The sequence below is a fragment of the Globicephala melas genome, chromosome 1 (assembly GCF_963455315.2).
Source record: "Globicephala melas chromosome 1, mGloMel1.2, whole genome shotgun sequence".
Lineage (NCBI taxonomy): Eukaryota > Metazoa > Chordata > Mammalia > Artiodactyla > Delphinidae > Globicephala > Globicephala melas.
In genome coordinates, this window is record NC_083314.1 from 14,162,009 (window position 1) to 14,177,842 (window position 15,834).

The 15,834-nt window shown below is 36.7% G+C and overlaps 1 protein-coding gene across 1 annotated transcript in view; it reads right to left on the reverse strand.

Moving 5' to 3' along the window:
- USH2A (usherin) overlaps positions 1-15,834 on the reverse strand; it is a 773,776-nt gene that overhangs the window by 236,467 nt on the left and 521,475 nt on the right. Inside the window, exons 44-46 of the mRNA XM_060289919.1 lie at positions 9,006-9,215; positions 7,464-7,666; positions 3,636-3,748 (exon numbers count right to left, since the gene is read on the reverse strand). Coding sequence (XP_060145902.1) covers positions 3,636-3,748; positions 7,464-7,666; positions 9,006-9,215 — 526 coding nt within the window. The remainder of the gene's footprint in view (positions 1-3,635; positions 3,749-7,463; positions 7,667-9,005; positions 9,216-15,834) is intronic.

Consider the following 15,834-nt stretch of genomic DNA (forward strand, 5'->3'; position numbering starts at 1 on the left):
TTTTACAGAATCTATATTTTTTTTCTCTTCACCTGTCTTAAATTGCCTCTCTGCTAATCCAAAACAATATCAGTTGATAGGTGACTGAGTATGGAATTTATAAGACGAAAAGGTTCTTTTTTTAATTCAGAATTTTAAGGCATTGTTTCATTGTTTTCTTAGCAATGAATGTTACTGTTTATAGTCTGATAATGCCATTCAAATTCCCAATGCAGTATGTACACCATCTGTCTTTTCCTCCTAGAAGTTTTTTGGATGTGCTTTTTTTAACCTGGTATTTTGAAATTTCCTGATGATATCCCTTTATTGGCTCTTATTTCAATCACTGTGCTAGTATCTATAGTAGCTTTTAATCTACATACTGGTATCTTTGGTTCTGGGATATTGTCTTTTCCTTTTTCTGGTGGGGGGGGGGCATATTTTCTTGTCATTTTTCTCTGATTATTTTCCCCCTTCTTTTTCCTCTGTTCTCTCTTTCTGGAACTCTTATTATCCAAATATTTGATTTCCTGGATTTTAAAACTTTCTCTTAAAAATTTCATTTGTATTAACATATTTACTTTTTATTGCACTTTCAGAGACTTTACCTTAAATTTCCAATTCAGCTCTCACACTTTTAATTTCCATGAGGTACCCCCCCCCCCCCACATCCTGCTTTACTTTGATTCTTTCTTCCAAGTAGGATTTTTTGGTGTTGTTTTATAGATAGAGGATGTCTTTTTATCCCTCTGAGATTGTTATGGATATTTTCCTCATCCTGCATTGTCCCTGTGTCTATTGAATTATTCCTCTGTTTTAATTTTCTTTTCATCTTTGAGATTTTAAAAAAAGATGACTAGAAGCTTTATATTGTATATGAGTGAGGCTTCTTGACTGATGTGCTTTACTACTGTGTGACCAGATGGTTAGCTACCTTTTCTGTTAGGTGATCCCTATCTGCTAGTTCCCGGAAGTATTTTATTTGGAGTCATTCAAACTTTTCCAGAGAAGAATGCCCTTCCTGTGTGGAAACATTTATGACTAGATATTTGTTTCTAAGAACAGAGCTGGGGAAAGCCACTGAGGTGCCATCATTCTAATTGTAGTCTAACCACTTTAACATGATTTTTACCTTTGCCCCTCATCCCAGATTTCCACTGTGCCTAGTAGCCCTAATTTCTAAATACCTCTGTTCAGTTTCTTGAGAAAAAAAACTTCTAATCTCCTGGTGATGGAATATGCCACATGGAGGAAGAGAAATAGACACATGGATGAATAATACAGAGGTAGGCAACCTTTCATTCTGTAATGGCTAATTTTATGTAATGGGTAATTTTTAACTTGACTGGGCCACAGGGTGTCCAGACATTTGGCTAAACATAATTTCTGGGTGTATCTGCAAGGTTGTTTCTGATGAGATTAGCATTTGAATCTGTGGACACAGTAAAGCAGATTGCTCTCCATAATGTAGGTGGGCATATCACCCAATCAGTTGAGGGTCTGAGTGGAATGAAAAGGTGAAGGAAGGGAGAATTTCCTCTCTCTGCCTGACTACCTGATCTAATCAGTCTTCTCTCACTCTCAGACTTGGACTGGGATTTATACCACTGGCACCTCTAATTCTCAAAACTTTGGACCCGGACTGGGACTACACCCCCAGCTTTCCTGAGTCTTCACTTTTGGTTTTGTTTCTCTGGAGAACCCTGACTAATTACAGGTCCCAACCACTCTTTTGTAAACTATCAGCTTTGAACTTTACCCCATCTTCCTCTTCTTCACAATTCTGAAAGCTTGTTAAGTGCTCAGCCATTGAGGTTCTCCCGGCAGAGCAAATTAGTTTGTTTTATGTCATTATCTCCCTCTGCCAACCAACACTTTGGTTGTAAATTTCACCACTGTACAAAGTCATTTGCCTCTCCCTGCCAAATACTGCTTTCAAAAATTGTATTAAAATCTCTCTTCTGTTATTGTCATCTGCTTTGCTATTTTCCTTGCTCTTGTTGTATACCCTTTTTAATGTTTTTGCCACCAATTTACTATATTTGGGGATAAGCAGTCTTTAACCACAACTAAAAAATATTTTTTCTCTGTTATCATCTGCAAGCATCTTCTTAAAAAATATCTTAGAGGCAGAGAAACATATGGGTATTTGCTCTATTTCTAAAAAAGCCTGCGTATTATTTTTAGCTACATGTAAATATGTAATCTAAGACATATTCCCTTATGCCATTCACCTGAGCTTGAGTCATAAGGATGCTAATAGGCAAGAAATGTGACAACATCCACCTACCTACCTATACTTCTTCCTTGAGTTCTTTAAGAAGGAACTCAAATGTCACGTCTTTCATGATGCCTTCACTGATAATCATGGGTAGAGCTTGGTATTTTTTTAATGCACTTCTTGCACATTATAAGCTTCTGTTGTAGTGTTTCTCACACTGTTCTATAAATATTTGTTTAGGGAAGTGTCTGCCACAGTAGACTGGAACTGTGAACATTTAGAACCATGTCTTATATTTCTTTGTATTACTTTCACTTCTTATATTATTATACCCACAAGTGTGTTTGCTGAAAAATTAAATAAAGCTTTTTGGTATCCCTTAAACTTGACCATTTTCCCCCTACAAGGTAGGCAATCCTGTGGAAAGGTGGGCAAAATCTGCTGAGGGAATTATCGATTAATGAACATATCCTACATTAGATAGATATCATCATGTGTTTTATAGATGTACTCAAGAAAACAAGATATGACTTTTGCTCCGAACATCTAAGAATACAATTACTTGAGTTTTTCTAATTATTTTAATCACTAGTTCCCCAAATCAGTACAGGTACTATTGAACTGATTAACAAAAAAAAAAGACCTAGAAATTTCAATACGTCATAAAGGAATCCTTCAGAATTGAAATATTTTATAACAGGTTGATTATTTTAGCCAGTGTGCATGTGTGTACATGGGGTGTGTGTATGTGTGTGTAGATGAAGGGTGATTCATTTGGTTGGGGCAAAAGTATGATATGGGAATACTCAGGTTTCTTTCTCTAGCCTTGGCTTGATACAGAGAGATGAAAACTTAATATCACTTTTGGCTTGGGAAACTTGATGTTAAATCTTTTTCTTCTTATTGCTATTTTGAATTGAAAAGAGGCTCACTTTCAAACTTTGATCACCACTCAGCAACAAAAGTATACAGAAAAATAAAAGGATTCTATGAAGAATCTGGTAAAATTGGTAACAGTTATTCAATAATTTATCTCCCGTAATTATTTTACAGATGTTTCTAGCTTTAGCGGAATCTGATATCTCTAAATCTAATTTTTTCAAAGAGATTAAGTTAGAAGGTAGTCATTCTAGTTAAAGTTGTATTATTTGCCTCACGAAAGGATTTACTGAAGGACAACTTTTCCATGCACTTCAGCATTTGTTCACAATTACTGAGTAAAAGGAAGTGAAGCTGGGCAATCAGGGATATCAAAGTTTAAATGTTAGGGGACGTGTCTATTGGAGATCAATACCTAATAATATCAAACATTTGATTTACACACATATTTATAGTAATCTACTAAATGAGATTATCATGGCTGGGATGATACCTTTGATTTTTATTTTCATTGTTTATGATCAGTTCTTTAGATTAATTGACAAAAAATTTGTACCTTGAAGTGATGCCATGAATTGTGGGAGCTGGTATATCACTTGGACTATCTTCCATGGTGGTGATTTGGGTTCCATTGCTTTTCACACAGGCATATTTTGTGCAGGCTTCAACCTGCAAATGTTAGTTTAGAAACGAATTATTGCAAATACTTTCAAAATACAGATTGCTGATGGACTGAACCTCATCCACCCTCATTTCACAGGAGTCTCATAGTTCTCTACAGCATCTTAGGGTTTAATCAATCTTAATTTTTTACGTTAATTGAGTCTGGTGGGAAAGGTCAAAATAAAGCACAGAAATGAGCTCAGAACAATTGATCTAGTGATTCAAATGGTGATGTTTAGTTTCTGGTTCCAACCATTCAGAAAGAGACAGACATATTCGTCTATTTGGAGCACAGTTAAGGAAGGGAGGATGTTTAGGTGACAGTTGGCAAGCATAATATGTTATCACTGCATACTGCTCTCTGGATCTATAACAAGAGAGGGTAATGATGATATCTTCTGGAAGTCTTGACACTTTATAGCAAATAGCCTCAATGCTAATGTCTAATGGAAGAAAAATGAGGTCTAGGGAAGCTTTCCAATATGGCTGAGCTATTTTATATCCATTTGTTCCAGCTGCAATTGTATTTTTACCTTAATCACAGCAGAAACTCATCACTCACCCTTTAATTCTGCCACCTAATCTGAATAAAAACCGAGAAGGGTGGAATAACTAAAGATTAGAAATCAGGTTCATCAAGTATCAGTAACACAGAAGGAACATATTCGATAAGAGGGGGGAGAGACAGATGAACATACAGGAGATTGCTCGTGGACAATCTACGAAGCGACACCCTTCTGCTTTCCATTAACATGTAAACCAAAGAGGAACTGCACTTTTTCCAACGCTAATTTACTTTCAGCATTTAATACATAAATGGAGGATACCAGATACCAATGAATCTTAAACACTAATCCTGAGCCTTTAAAGCAACACAGTTCTCTGAATTTCAACTGGCATTTGAGGAAAGACAAATGTGCTATGTGTTATATTTAGTAGCTATGTCGCTTTGTTCATGGGGCAGTTTGCACCTAAATGGGAGTTTTTATAATGCTTTTGTGTGATTTATTTATGCCACATAGCATTTTGAGCTAATATTTAGTAGATATTTAAACACTGTCAAGGCTGTTTACTCTGAATATGTCCAATGAAACCTCAAAAAACTTAACAGGCAGATGAACTTAAAATATGCTTGCTATAATAGAATTAAGGACAATAAAACTTCATGCATATTGGGAAATATTTGATTATATGATGCATAGTGAGATAACTCAAAATTGACTCACCTGAATCTTTTATATGCCAAATATTATGATGGGTACTTGCACAGATAATTTTGTTGAATCTTTACAACTCCACGTTCAGAAGTTTGTAAATGGAGGGGTCAGAGAAATCAGGGAATATGATCAAGCTGATAAGATATGAAATATCTGATTCAGGCTTTACTGTACCCTACTGTCTTATTATCTAAATAATAAGCATAGCTTTAAGTTCTACACTTAAGTGTATTTAAATGATTCTCCAGAAAGCTTTCACTTTGACTTTAGAGAAATGTGTCAATATTTTCACTTCCTTGATAATGCAATATTCCAAGTCTCCATCTTTGGGGCACAAAAAGAGATAAAATTGAATTAAAAATGGAAATGCTTATTCCCTTTAAAAAGGGATATGTAAAATGATTCATTCAGAAAAGCAGATGCTTTGGTGCGTCTACATGTCTGCTTTAAAATCAGTGGCTATTTCACAGAGGGTGTTAGTATAGGGAATCTTAGTTTTAAAGTATTAGGCATATCAGTTAAGTGCACATTTTAAATGGAACCAAATCACCCTTCACATCAGAAATAAAAATCTTTGAAATTTGATATTCAAAGTCCCAGTAATGCAACAACTATTTCAAGTGCAGCATTTCTGGACAGTGAGGAGCTTCATAAAAATACAGTTATGAAGAATAAGAACATCTTATAACAAAATCTAAGTGTTAGATTCTAATTTGGTCTTTTGTCTCCTCATCTGTTTCCATGTCCCAAATTGGATCAAAATGCACTCTCCTCAGGCCATTAGTGACTCAAACCAATAGGTCTGAGTGAAGCCTGTCAGAGTAGAACATGCCTGGAACGCTTACATGTCAACTCTTGCTCTATGGTTGGAAGGCTGATACTGCATATGCATGCACAGCACCCAGTGATCTCACCCCTAGGCTGTATATTGAGTCCTATAAAGCAAATGAATAAGCTGCCTTTCAAGGGCTCAGTTGGTTTTCTCCACCAGCGTCCCGAAGAGGAAAATACAGCAAATCCTTCATCACCTTCCTATGCTAACCTTGTTCATAAGGTTATATTTCTATTTATTTTGAATGTGATTTTCATTTTATGATGTGATCGATGAGCTACACATATACATAGATTCACTCTAAGAGTCATGAACAAAAATATCAGTCCACTGGTCCAGGCTAAGGTAACTCAGGTGGGTAGACGGGAATCATGGAACATAATGAAAAATAATCAATGCACATTTCTTCTTTTATGAAATATCTTTTTATGTCATTTTCTTAGGAAGCTAGGCCTAGTAGTGGAGAGGCTAATGCATTGGTTGTAGCTAGATGCTTACATATGTTTCACCTTCATATGTGTGGGAAAGAAGGGGCTGGGGAAATGTTCACTTAATGAACAGAGCCAGTGAAGTTTTCTGTGGTCAAATACAACTTCCGCACTTAATATCTTCTGAAAAATATTTAAAAAGCTCTTATAAATTTTAGAAGGAGCATAGTTTAGTTAAAAATTTACCATATGGCAACCCTTCTCTCTAAACTTTGAGCTTCTGAAAAATCCTGTTTTTATCATTAATTTTTGCATTTGGCCTTGTTATCTTTTATATCCTAGCGCTCTGACAAGGTTTCCAATTCCTTGAAGGTAAGTTCCTTGTTTTATATGCCTTAATATTCTTTATATTTTTTCTACTTTTAAGATCAGTAGATCTCAAAGAGATCTAGGAGTTGGCTCTCAAATGGTCAAGGCACTCTCTGAAATTGCATGTTAACTTTTGTCGTATGAACATCAAAATATACACATTTTTCTAGGGCAGTGTGCACTGACTTCAACAGATTCTCAAAAAGGTCCAAGGGCAAAAAACTTAAATACAATTGCTTTCATATAGGTGAGGATCATTGAACATTTGTTGAAGGATGAACAGATATATTTCTTTCATCCTCAGATAAAATCTTTTAATATTTTTCGTCTGCCATACATTCATTTATTTTTGCTATTGGTGTTGGGTTCAGAATCACAGAGTGCTAGAGGGGGATAGAATGTTTTAAGTCATCTAGTCCTTTGCTCTTACAAAAGAGACAATCAACACCAAGAGAGGTTACGTAACTTCCCTAAAGTTATGACATTTAATAAGTAGCAGAAATAGGAGTAGAAAGAATATCTCCACAGTTATAGGCTAATTCTGGTTTTGTTATCAGTAAAAGAACCAGGAAAAAGGCAAGCTGCTTGGCAAGACTGACTGCAAACACATGATTTGCTTCCTTTTGCCAGTGACAATATCATCACCATCCTCATCACCATCACTTTCCACAGTCCCATTATCCCCTCTCCAGTGACTCGTGTGTTTGCCCGCCCCAAACAGATTTAATCCAGATCAATTTCCCTCTTTTCTCTCCCCTTCCCCAGCAAATAAATCATGTGTAACCAAGATGGAAGGTATCCACTAAGAGACATAACCCAGCATGTTTTATTTAACACACCCATAAGCTTAACCTTCAAAAAAACAACGTTCTAACCTGAATGTCATAGATCATTAAGGGAGACAGGTCTCTCAGAATGAAAGACCCAGGCACATTTATTCCAGTCTTGTAGAGCTGATTATTTACATAGACAGAATATTCAGTGACAACACCATTTGGGTTTGAAGGAGCTGTCCAGATGACACGTACAGCTGTACTGTTGATGATGACAACCTCTGGAGGAAGCATGCCCTGAGGCTCTGGAATTAAAGGAAGAAACCAAATAAACTCCAGCTGCCTCTGAAAAAGCACTTGTTAAACTAAATGCCGATTAGTATTTAGGTTGAGTGAAGGGTTTGTTGCTTATCTGCTTTCCTCTGATGAAGTTATCACAGTCTGTAGTCCTCTGTAAATTGGCTTATTATACTCTCAGTTAGAAACCATGAGAATTGGTGGTAAAATGCTTTATACCACCAGCGTAGTGCTAATCTTCAATACTATGTGACCAGTGGGATATGATGATAAATTATTCACCCATCTGCACCACTAACACATATCTATTATTTGTCTCTGTTCCCATCCCTGCACTCCTCCAAACCTCTCAGGGAAGAAAAAAAAAAAAAAAAAAGAATGAAAATTTGCTCCTTAAGCAAAAAAAACATAACTCAAATATATCGAGGCTGGTGGAACGTGAAAAATCATTTGATGTTACTAGCTTGTAACTCAAGCAATATGAAGCAATAATGCAATATTGTCATTATGTAAATGATTTGGAATGTTGATTACCATAGGTAATGATGAAATCTAACATTAGAAAAAAAATCTTGCTTGGCGTTAAATTATACAATTATTCAAGCATGTCAGAAATAACTATGCAAAGACCTATTTTTATCATAAGAGCTCATCTTAACTAGTTGAAAAATTGTCCTTGTGATCCATTCCATTTTATAAACAAAAGGTGTCAACCTTTGGCACCACGAAGGGAAATGGGTTCCACACTTAAAGTGCTCTGTTAATGACCTGGAACGCTTGCTTGGAGGTAATGATATTATAATGTTTATAATGAGACTTTAGAAAGCCAAAAAGATTAGAAAGACCATTCCAAACACATTTCAGATTCACAAGTTGCTTCCCTTGCTTCCATCCCCTTGCTAACTGGCTTAGAAATGAGTCACAGGCAATTTTTCTCAGTGACTGAACTTCCACCTACCATTTCTGGTGACTCAGGGAGGGCCCTCACTGTGCTTGGCTGTCGTTGTGAACAGCATCCTGCTTCTGAGAGCAATTCTTAAAAAAAAATGTTTCTAAATGTCACCATGTATTGACGTGAACTCAGCTCCCAACTAAGCATACACTGAAAAGAACAGGAACAAACTGGGCTAATATTCCATGATTGGAGCCTTGTGTCGCTGTCTCCACGGGACCACTTATTGATCTGCCACTTGACGACAGCTAGCACTTAAGCATTTTAGCTCCGACCCCCTTCCCTCCAACACCGGAAATTTTATAATGGAAGGATGACTGATCTCAGCCTCAGCGAGAATCAATCAATTTCATTCGCATCTCTGAAGCCGAGCATCCCTTGAAATCTGGACTCACCGCCGTCGCAAGTGGTTGCATGCAGCACTTCACTGTTAATGCTGGCGACTCCGTTGAAAACAGAGATAAAAATCCGATACTCTGTGTTTGGATTTAAGTGGCCAATGACATGAGAGTTTACATCTGGGAGGAGTTTTCGAGATTCATTGGCGGTAGCAGAACTCCAAAAAAGTGTATAATATTCAACATCACCTTGTAGGTCTTGAAAAGCTGTTAACAATTAACACAGGACACTGTAAATGTAGCTGATATAAAAGGGTCTCGGGGGGGAAAGACAGAGAATACACTATCATTAGCTATTCCTAGAATGAGAAAAGGGAAAGCTTATGGAATTTTCCTTAGAGGGGTGCTGGGTTTTACCTTTTTTAAACAAAGGTGATTCCACCCCCATCTCATAATTAATTGCATAGCGTCTTAACTTCACAGGAAAATAAACTTTTAAATTGCTTTTAAATATGTTAATTATGCTATTGGATTGGCCAAAAAGTTCGTTCGGTTAGTGAATACATTGCTCAGTAAAGTTCTTGGTAAAAATGAAAACTGTGTCTTTTATTTTCACTTAAAACCAAATGAACTCCTGGGCCAACCTAATATTTATAAGTATATAACTAATCTTCAAAACTTTGATATAATACTTATGAAAGGAAATTGAGTAAAATAAAAATATGCAGTACAGGGAAAAACTTCTGTTCATAAGTAATAGTTCTAGAGAGAACTCTATGCTAATATAAATGAGGGCATGTCCTGACACAGATTCTAAAACTTGAGGAATTTTTTCACTTGCTAACAAAATCTGCTAAATGATACCTGGAAGAATGTTTAGACAGATACCCTGTTATGTGCACTGTTGATGTAGCAAAGTGAAGTAGTATGCTCTCCTTAAAGATTCACTCAGTAGGATCCTAGGATGATATTTGAATTTTGATCAAGGCTCCCATCCTTTTCTCCTAGTTCACTGTTGTCTGTAAGATGTAGACAAGCTCTTAAAGGATGCTAAAAGGAATCGCTTACTGTCTCACAAATATAACTCAGCAATTCCTCAGCCCTTGTCCTTTCAAAGACCAGTTTGTTGTTTTCTTTTTCCTTTCACCCAATTTCTCCATTCTTGCACTAAGTTCTTCTCATGATTTTCCTATTACGATGCTTTAAAAAGAAGATACACAACACTCAGATTTTCTTAGGTACAAAATAGTATACTGCTCTGCTTCAATTAGCATTATTTTTGAAGACCTTAAGCAGGATCTATTACCTTGATTTGTGTTAGGGTTGGGGGTTGGAGTTTTGTATGTAAATGCTCCAAAAATTGTATGTAAAAGCTTGTGTTAACACTGTTCTGCAGCACTAAGCAAGGATGGGGAGGGAAAGGTGGCATTTCTCTTTATGGTTATTGAAGTACAGTGTCTCTAATATGTGAGATCCTGGCGTATGGCCATGAAAAGGAATATGGTTTTGGGAACTGCATGACTTTCTTTTAAGAACCCCTGTTCATTAAGATCTTGGGGGGGGGGGTCTTACATCAAAACTGAATGCTGGTTTGATTTTTATTTTTTGTTTGTTTCCTGAGCGCACTACCACTTTGGCCTAACATCCAGCAATAGTTATAAACGTTTGGTATGCCAGTAGAGTTGAAAGAGTTTATAGTAAGAGATCTTTAGCAACTACTTTGGAAAACGCTGGAGATTGAGATGTCTCTTTTCTCTGATGTCACAAAACGTAAGCACCTTTAATAATGAGGTCATTATAATGCATTGTCGGGAACTGGCTCTTCGTGTCCATTGATATTTTCCCAAATGATAATATTTGTCGAGTACAGCAAAGTCACTGGTTCTGTGAGGGCAAAAGTTCCTTCTATCATTAGAATTATTTTCTGCTGCCCTACAGTATGATTCCTCATTAATTTATGGCAGCTAAGATATAATAGAAAGTCTGCTAGATTTGAAGTTCTTGTTGTATTTTAGTTTGTTACATAAGCATGCCGGTTAGAAATTCAAGTGCTAAAGATACAGTATTAATGAAATGCTTTCAAATTCTACTCAGAAATATAAATGGATTTTACCATGGTTAAATGTGCCTGATATCTCTTCTATCAAGTTCCAGGGAATGGACCTGTGTATATACACTGAAAATATTGGGGCTAGCACCATAAGTTCAAGATGAGCAAAGATCATATGACAATATCTGGATGAAATGTCATTAAATGTCCATTCTTAGCCATGCGCCATACGTCAACCCCCTGAAATAGAACAGAATCTTGTCCCAAAGAAGAAAGGAAAAGATGGGGTTCAGTTCCATTGCTTCCATCTTACTCCATGGGATGAGACTCTTCTAACCAGAAACAGGCAGCATCTCTAGGCAACACGGGCCAGGTTTCTGCACTGCCCTGCCTCTCGCCATCTGCTTCAACATTCATCTTTCTTCCTTCATTGACATTACAGTGCAGAGTCCAAAACACAGAAAAACAGTAGAAACACATTAAATAGATTAAATGATCTTCATATTCCTAGTCATACTGTGAGAAGTTCAGGGAGCAGTACATGCAAAGGAGTGTCTTTTTACATTGTTCAAACAAGGTTTTCAAATTTCAGTGGGCTCTAAGTCAGTGAACCAGCTAAGAAACAGAAGATACATCCTCAGTTCCACTGGCCAACACACAATTCAAGGTTGCTGACCTTGAGGAACACTGTTAGAATTGAAATAGCTGGAATAAGGAGACGAGCAAATTTCACCCTCCCTGTGGATTGGTAAAAACTGGACCTGAATATATTTCTCTTTTTGAAAAGAGAAAAACATGAATTACAAGGGTTCTTGATAGCATAAGATAAGGGAAACACTGTCCAGAACTTCCAAAAGTAGAATTTGTCTTTCATATACTACTTCTATACAAATAAGATGAAAGCTTTATAAAACATTTGCATGGTGTTTTTAAAAATAACGAAAGGGACATGCCTTTGTGCAAAAGATGCTCTAGGAAACAGGTGACTGTTTTATGGAAAGATAGACATGAAGACATGAAGATATTAAATGACCTTCTTAAATAAGAAAGGAAAGTAAGGAAACATAAGAAGCAATGGCAGAATTAAAATCCACATTGAAAGCAGAAAAGGACAGAGTTAAAAAGGTAGGACAGGAAAAAAATAAAGAGGAAAATGACTAAGAAGAAATCAGTGTCAAAATTATAGATATTGAGAACAGAGAATGAAAAAAATTTAACTAACTTGAAAAAGAAATGGAATAAATAATCAAGGATATAAAATATCCCATAAAACCTGACACAAAATGAAGGTTTATGTCTATAAATTGAATAGATTAATACAGTTTTGGCTAAAATAATGGCAATATATCCAAACACAGGCATATCATGGATCATTAAGACATTTCTCAAATAAACTAAAAATTAAAATATCGTCTACAAAGGAGAAAAAAAATTCAGGCAAGTTTCAGACTTCTCTGGAACAACAAATTTGGAAGACAATGGAAAAATTTCAAGAAGTTTTGAGGGAAAATATTTTGATCCAAGAATTCATACACAGCTAAGTCATTATTTATGTGCAAATACAGCAGAAAGATTTTCTTATATAGGTAAAAATTAAGAGAATGTGCAAGGACAACAGACAAATGTTCTTATTTAGGCAGAAGTTAAGAGAATATATAGCTCATTTATTTAACTTATTTAACTTTAATTATAAAAATTTTCCAATAATGTTATCTAGAAGACAAAACGGTGAATCAAGATCCAGAACTTAAGATTCATGAAGTTTAAGAATTGATGATAAAATATCAAAACTAGAGAAGTTAGTTGTGTAAAATGATTATATAATAATTTATAGACCAAACACTGAAAGTGGCAGGTGAGAAGGGCAAGGAAAGTAACACTACACTAAATTCTTGATCATACATAAAATAGAGAGACACAGAAAAATCAAGAAAGACATCACTAACTACTAGCAGCATTAACAGGCTAAATAGCAATTAAACTTTAAAAATCACTACAGAAAAGTTGTGGTAAAAATCCCTAGCACTCACCGAGACCCATGTGTCTCTCTTCTTGTCAAATAGGTAGACTACATTTCCTGGGCTCCTTGCATCTGGGTGAGGTCATGTGGCCAGTTTGTGCCATTTTTGGACCGAGGTGTTAAAGACCAATTGACCATCTCTGATTGTCTCTAGTTTTCCCAGCAAGAGAAGGATCTCAAGGCCTGAAGGAATGTGGATGCACCACATGGAAAGAGCCAAGGTCCTTAAATGACCCAGGAGAGTTTAGAAAGGGATAAGGAAGAGCTATAGATAAAAGTCTGAGTCTTGGTCTTGGGTCTTGTGTGAATCCTAGGAATCAAGATGAAAACATAGGAGTAATTATGGGATGGAGGATTTGAAAGGTATTGTTTCACTTGAGACTTCTTGAGTTTGAAGTGTTTTTGTGGCCACCAGGTTTACTTCAAAATTAAAGTGTGAATATCTGAAGTAGAGTTATACATATACTTTGGAGTTAAGCTATGAATACTAACTTGTGTTTGAAGCAGCAGGATGGTATGAGGATTTCCTACGAGATTATGTTAAATGTGTACATTGGGAAATATTTCTCAGGTGTTCTAATCCTGTTCTCAGTAACCCATATTTTATAGACCACAGACATTTATAAGTAGGTATTGTCCTAACTGTAGCATATCAGGTCAACCTCAGTGAGTTGAAGAAGAGAGTTATAAGCTTTGGATAAAATCTTTGCTATTAAATGACATTTTTGCTGGTGCTCTCCATGTACAGGTCAGAAATGTGGTCTTAGGCATAGAAAATTCTCAAATCTAAAACAAGCCCCTCTTCTTGGTTAATGGATTTCCAAATAATTTAAAACAGTTATTAGATGGGCTGGTTGAAGTCCTCTTGCAAAAGGATTACACTCTGTATATGCTGTTGGATTATTTTTAGAGATTGTTATCAACATCAGTTATGTCCTCTAGATCTTTATCATCTAGATCAGGGGTCAACAAACTCATGATTTTACCATGAGTAAAATCTGTCCTGTTGGCCATATCTGGCCTGCCACCTCTTGGTATATAACCTGTGAGCTAAGAATGGTTTTTACACTTTTAAATTGTTGGGAAAAAAAATCAAAAGAGTAATAGTGTTTCACGACATGTGAAAATCAAATCTCAGTGCCCATAAGAGTTATCTATTGCTGTTTTTATGCCACAATGGCAAAACTGAGTAGTTACAACAGAGAGTGTATATTGCCTGCGAAACCTAAAGTATTTACTCTCCGGGCCTTTACAAAAAAGTCTGTGGCCCTGATCTAGAGCAATTACAGTAAACCATTCCATTTAATAGGTCTCCTAATTGTTGCTGTTTCTTTTTTTCTTTTTTTTTTTGGCGGTACGCGGGCCTCTCACTGTTGTGGCCTCTCCCGTCGCGGAGCACAGGCTCCGGACGCGCAGGCTCAGTGGCCATGGCTCACGGGCACAGCCGCTCCGCGGCAATGTGGGATCTTCCCGGACCGGGGCACGAACCCGTGTCCCCTGCATCGGCAGGCAGACTCTCAACCACTGCGCCACCAGGGAAGCCCAATAGGTCTCCTAATTGATTTGTCTAGGATGGAATTCTTCAGCAGGCTCAGTGGGTGGTAACTTCGTTCCTATATAGAAACTTGGAAGGATCCTATTAAGGCTATTTTATAATAGAAGTGTTTTTCTTGCTCACAGATTCTCAAACTAGAGTCCAGTTCCCCAAGTTCTATTGTGCAGAGCTCTCTGTCATCAACTAAGCACTTCTTGGAAAACCTGAACTTATCACAACTACTTCTTAAGAAAATTTTTACTCTGCCTGAGGGTAAAACTGCTCACATGAAGAAGTGGGTAGAGTCTCTTGAGCTATGATCCAAGCCAGGCTCCTTATTTTTCCCAGCAAGATATCAGATGCCTTCTATCTAGTTTATGCAACTAAAACAAATACCTGCATTTTGGAACTCACCCTGCCCCCAGCTCCTTTAGCCTCTCATTGTGTTCCAGCTCCTTTCAATCAATAACCTTCCAGAGAAAACTGTATTTAAAGGAAATGTATATGAAATGTGTTAATTATTCATCATTCTATATTTGGCCATGGAAACAGGACAGATCATTCCTGCTCTTAAAGTGAACTGATATGGGCAGACAGGGACAGAGTTAGTTAGCTAAGCTACTGTAACCAAGAAGCCCTTAAATAAAGTGACTTAAATACAATAAATGTTAATCTGTAACTCACACAATAGCTTCAAAGGAAGTGAATCAGATTGTGCTCTGTGTGGTCATTCGAGAACCCAGGTTCTTTCTCTTATGTGGCTTTGGATCTCTTAGGGTGTTGGCCATGCCTGCAGAGTTGAAACTGAGAACACTGTAGCATCCACAGTCTAGTCCAGGGAGAGGCTGAGCAGAGAACAGATAGGCATGTACCTAGTGTTTTGTGGTTATGACCCCAAAAGACTCATATTTCTTTTCACATTCTATTGGCAGAAACACAGTCACATGGTCACAACTAACTGCAAAGGAGGCTAGTAAAGGTAGTCTAGATTGGTGGACATGTGGCACCACCACTAAAAGGAAAAGGGGAGTTAGCAGTGGTTAGTAGTTCTACCTTCTACCCAAGTCAGGTAATTATAAAGTGAGATTTGGTCTTTATCCATCTTCAGCTTACTGTAGACATGCTTTTACCTGAATGCTTTGCAAAATTATGTCCCAATTTTTTTATTAGAAATGGCTTCACTAATAACCTATAATGAAAAAGAATCTGAAAAAGAATCTATGTATCTATCTATCTGAATCACTTTGCTGTACACCTGAAACTAATACATGGTAAATCGACT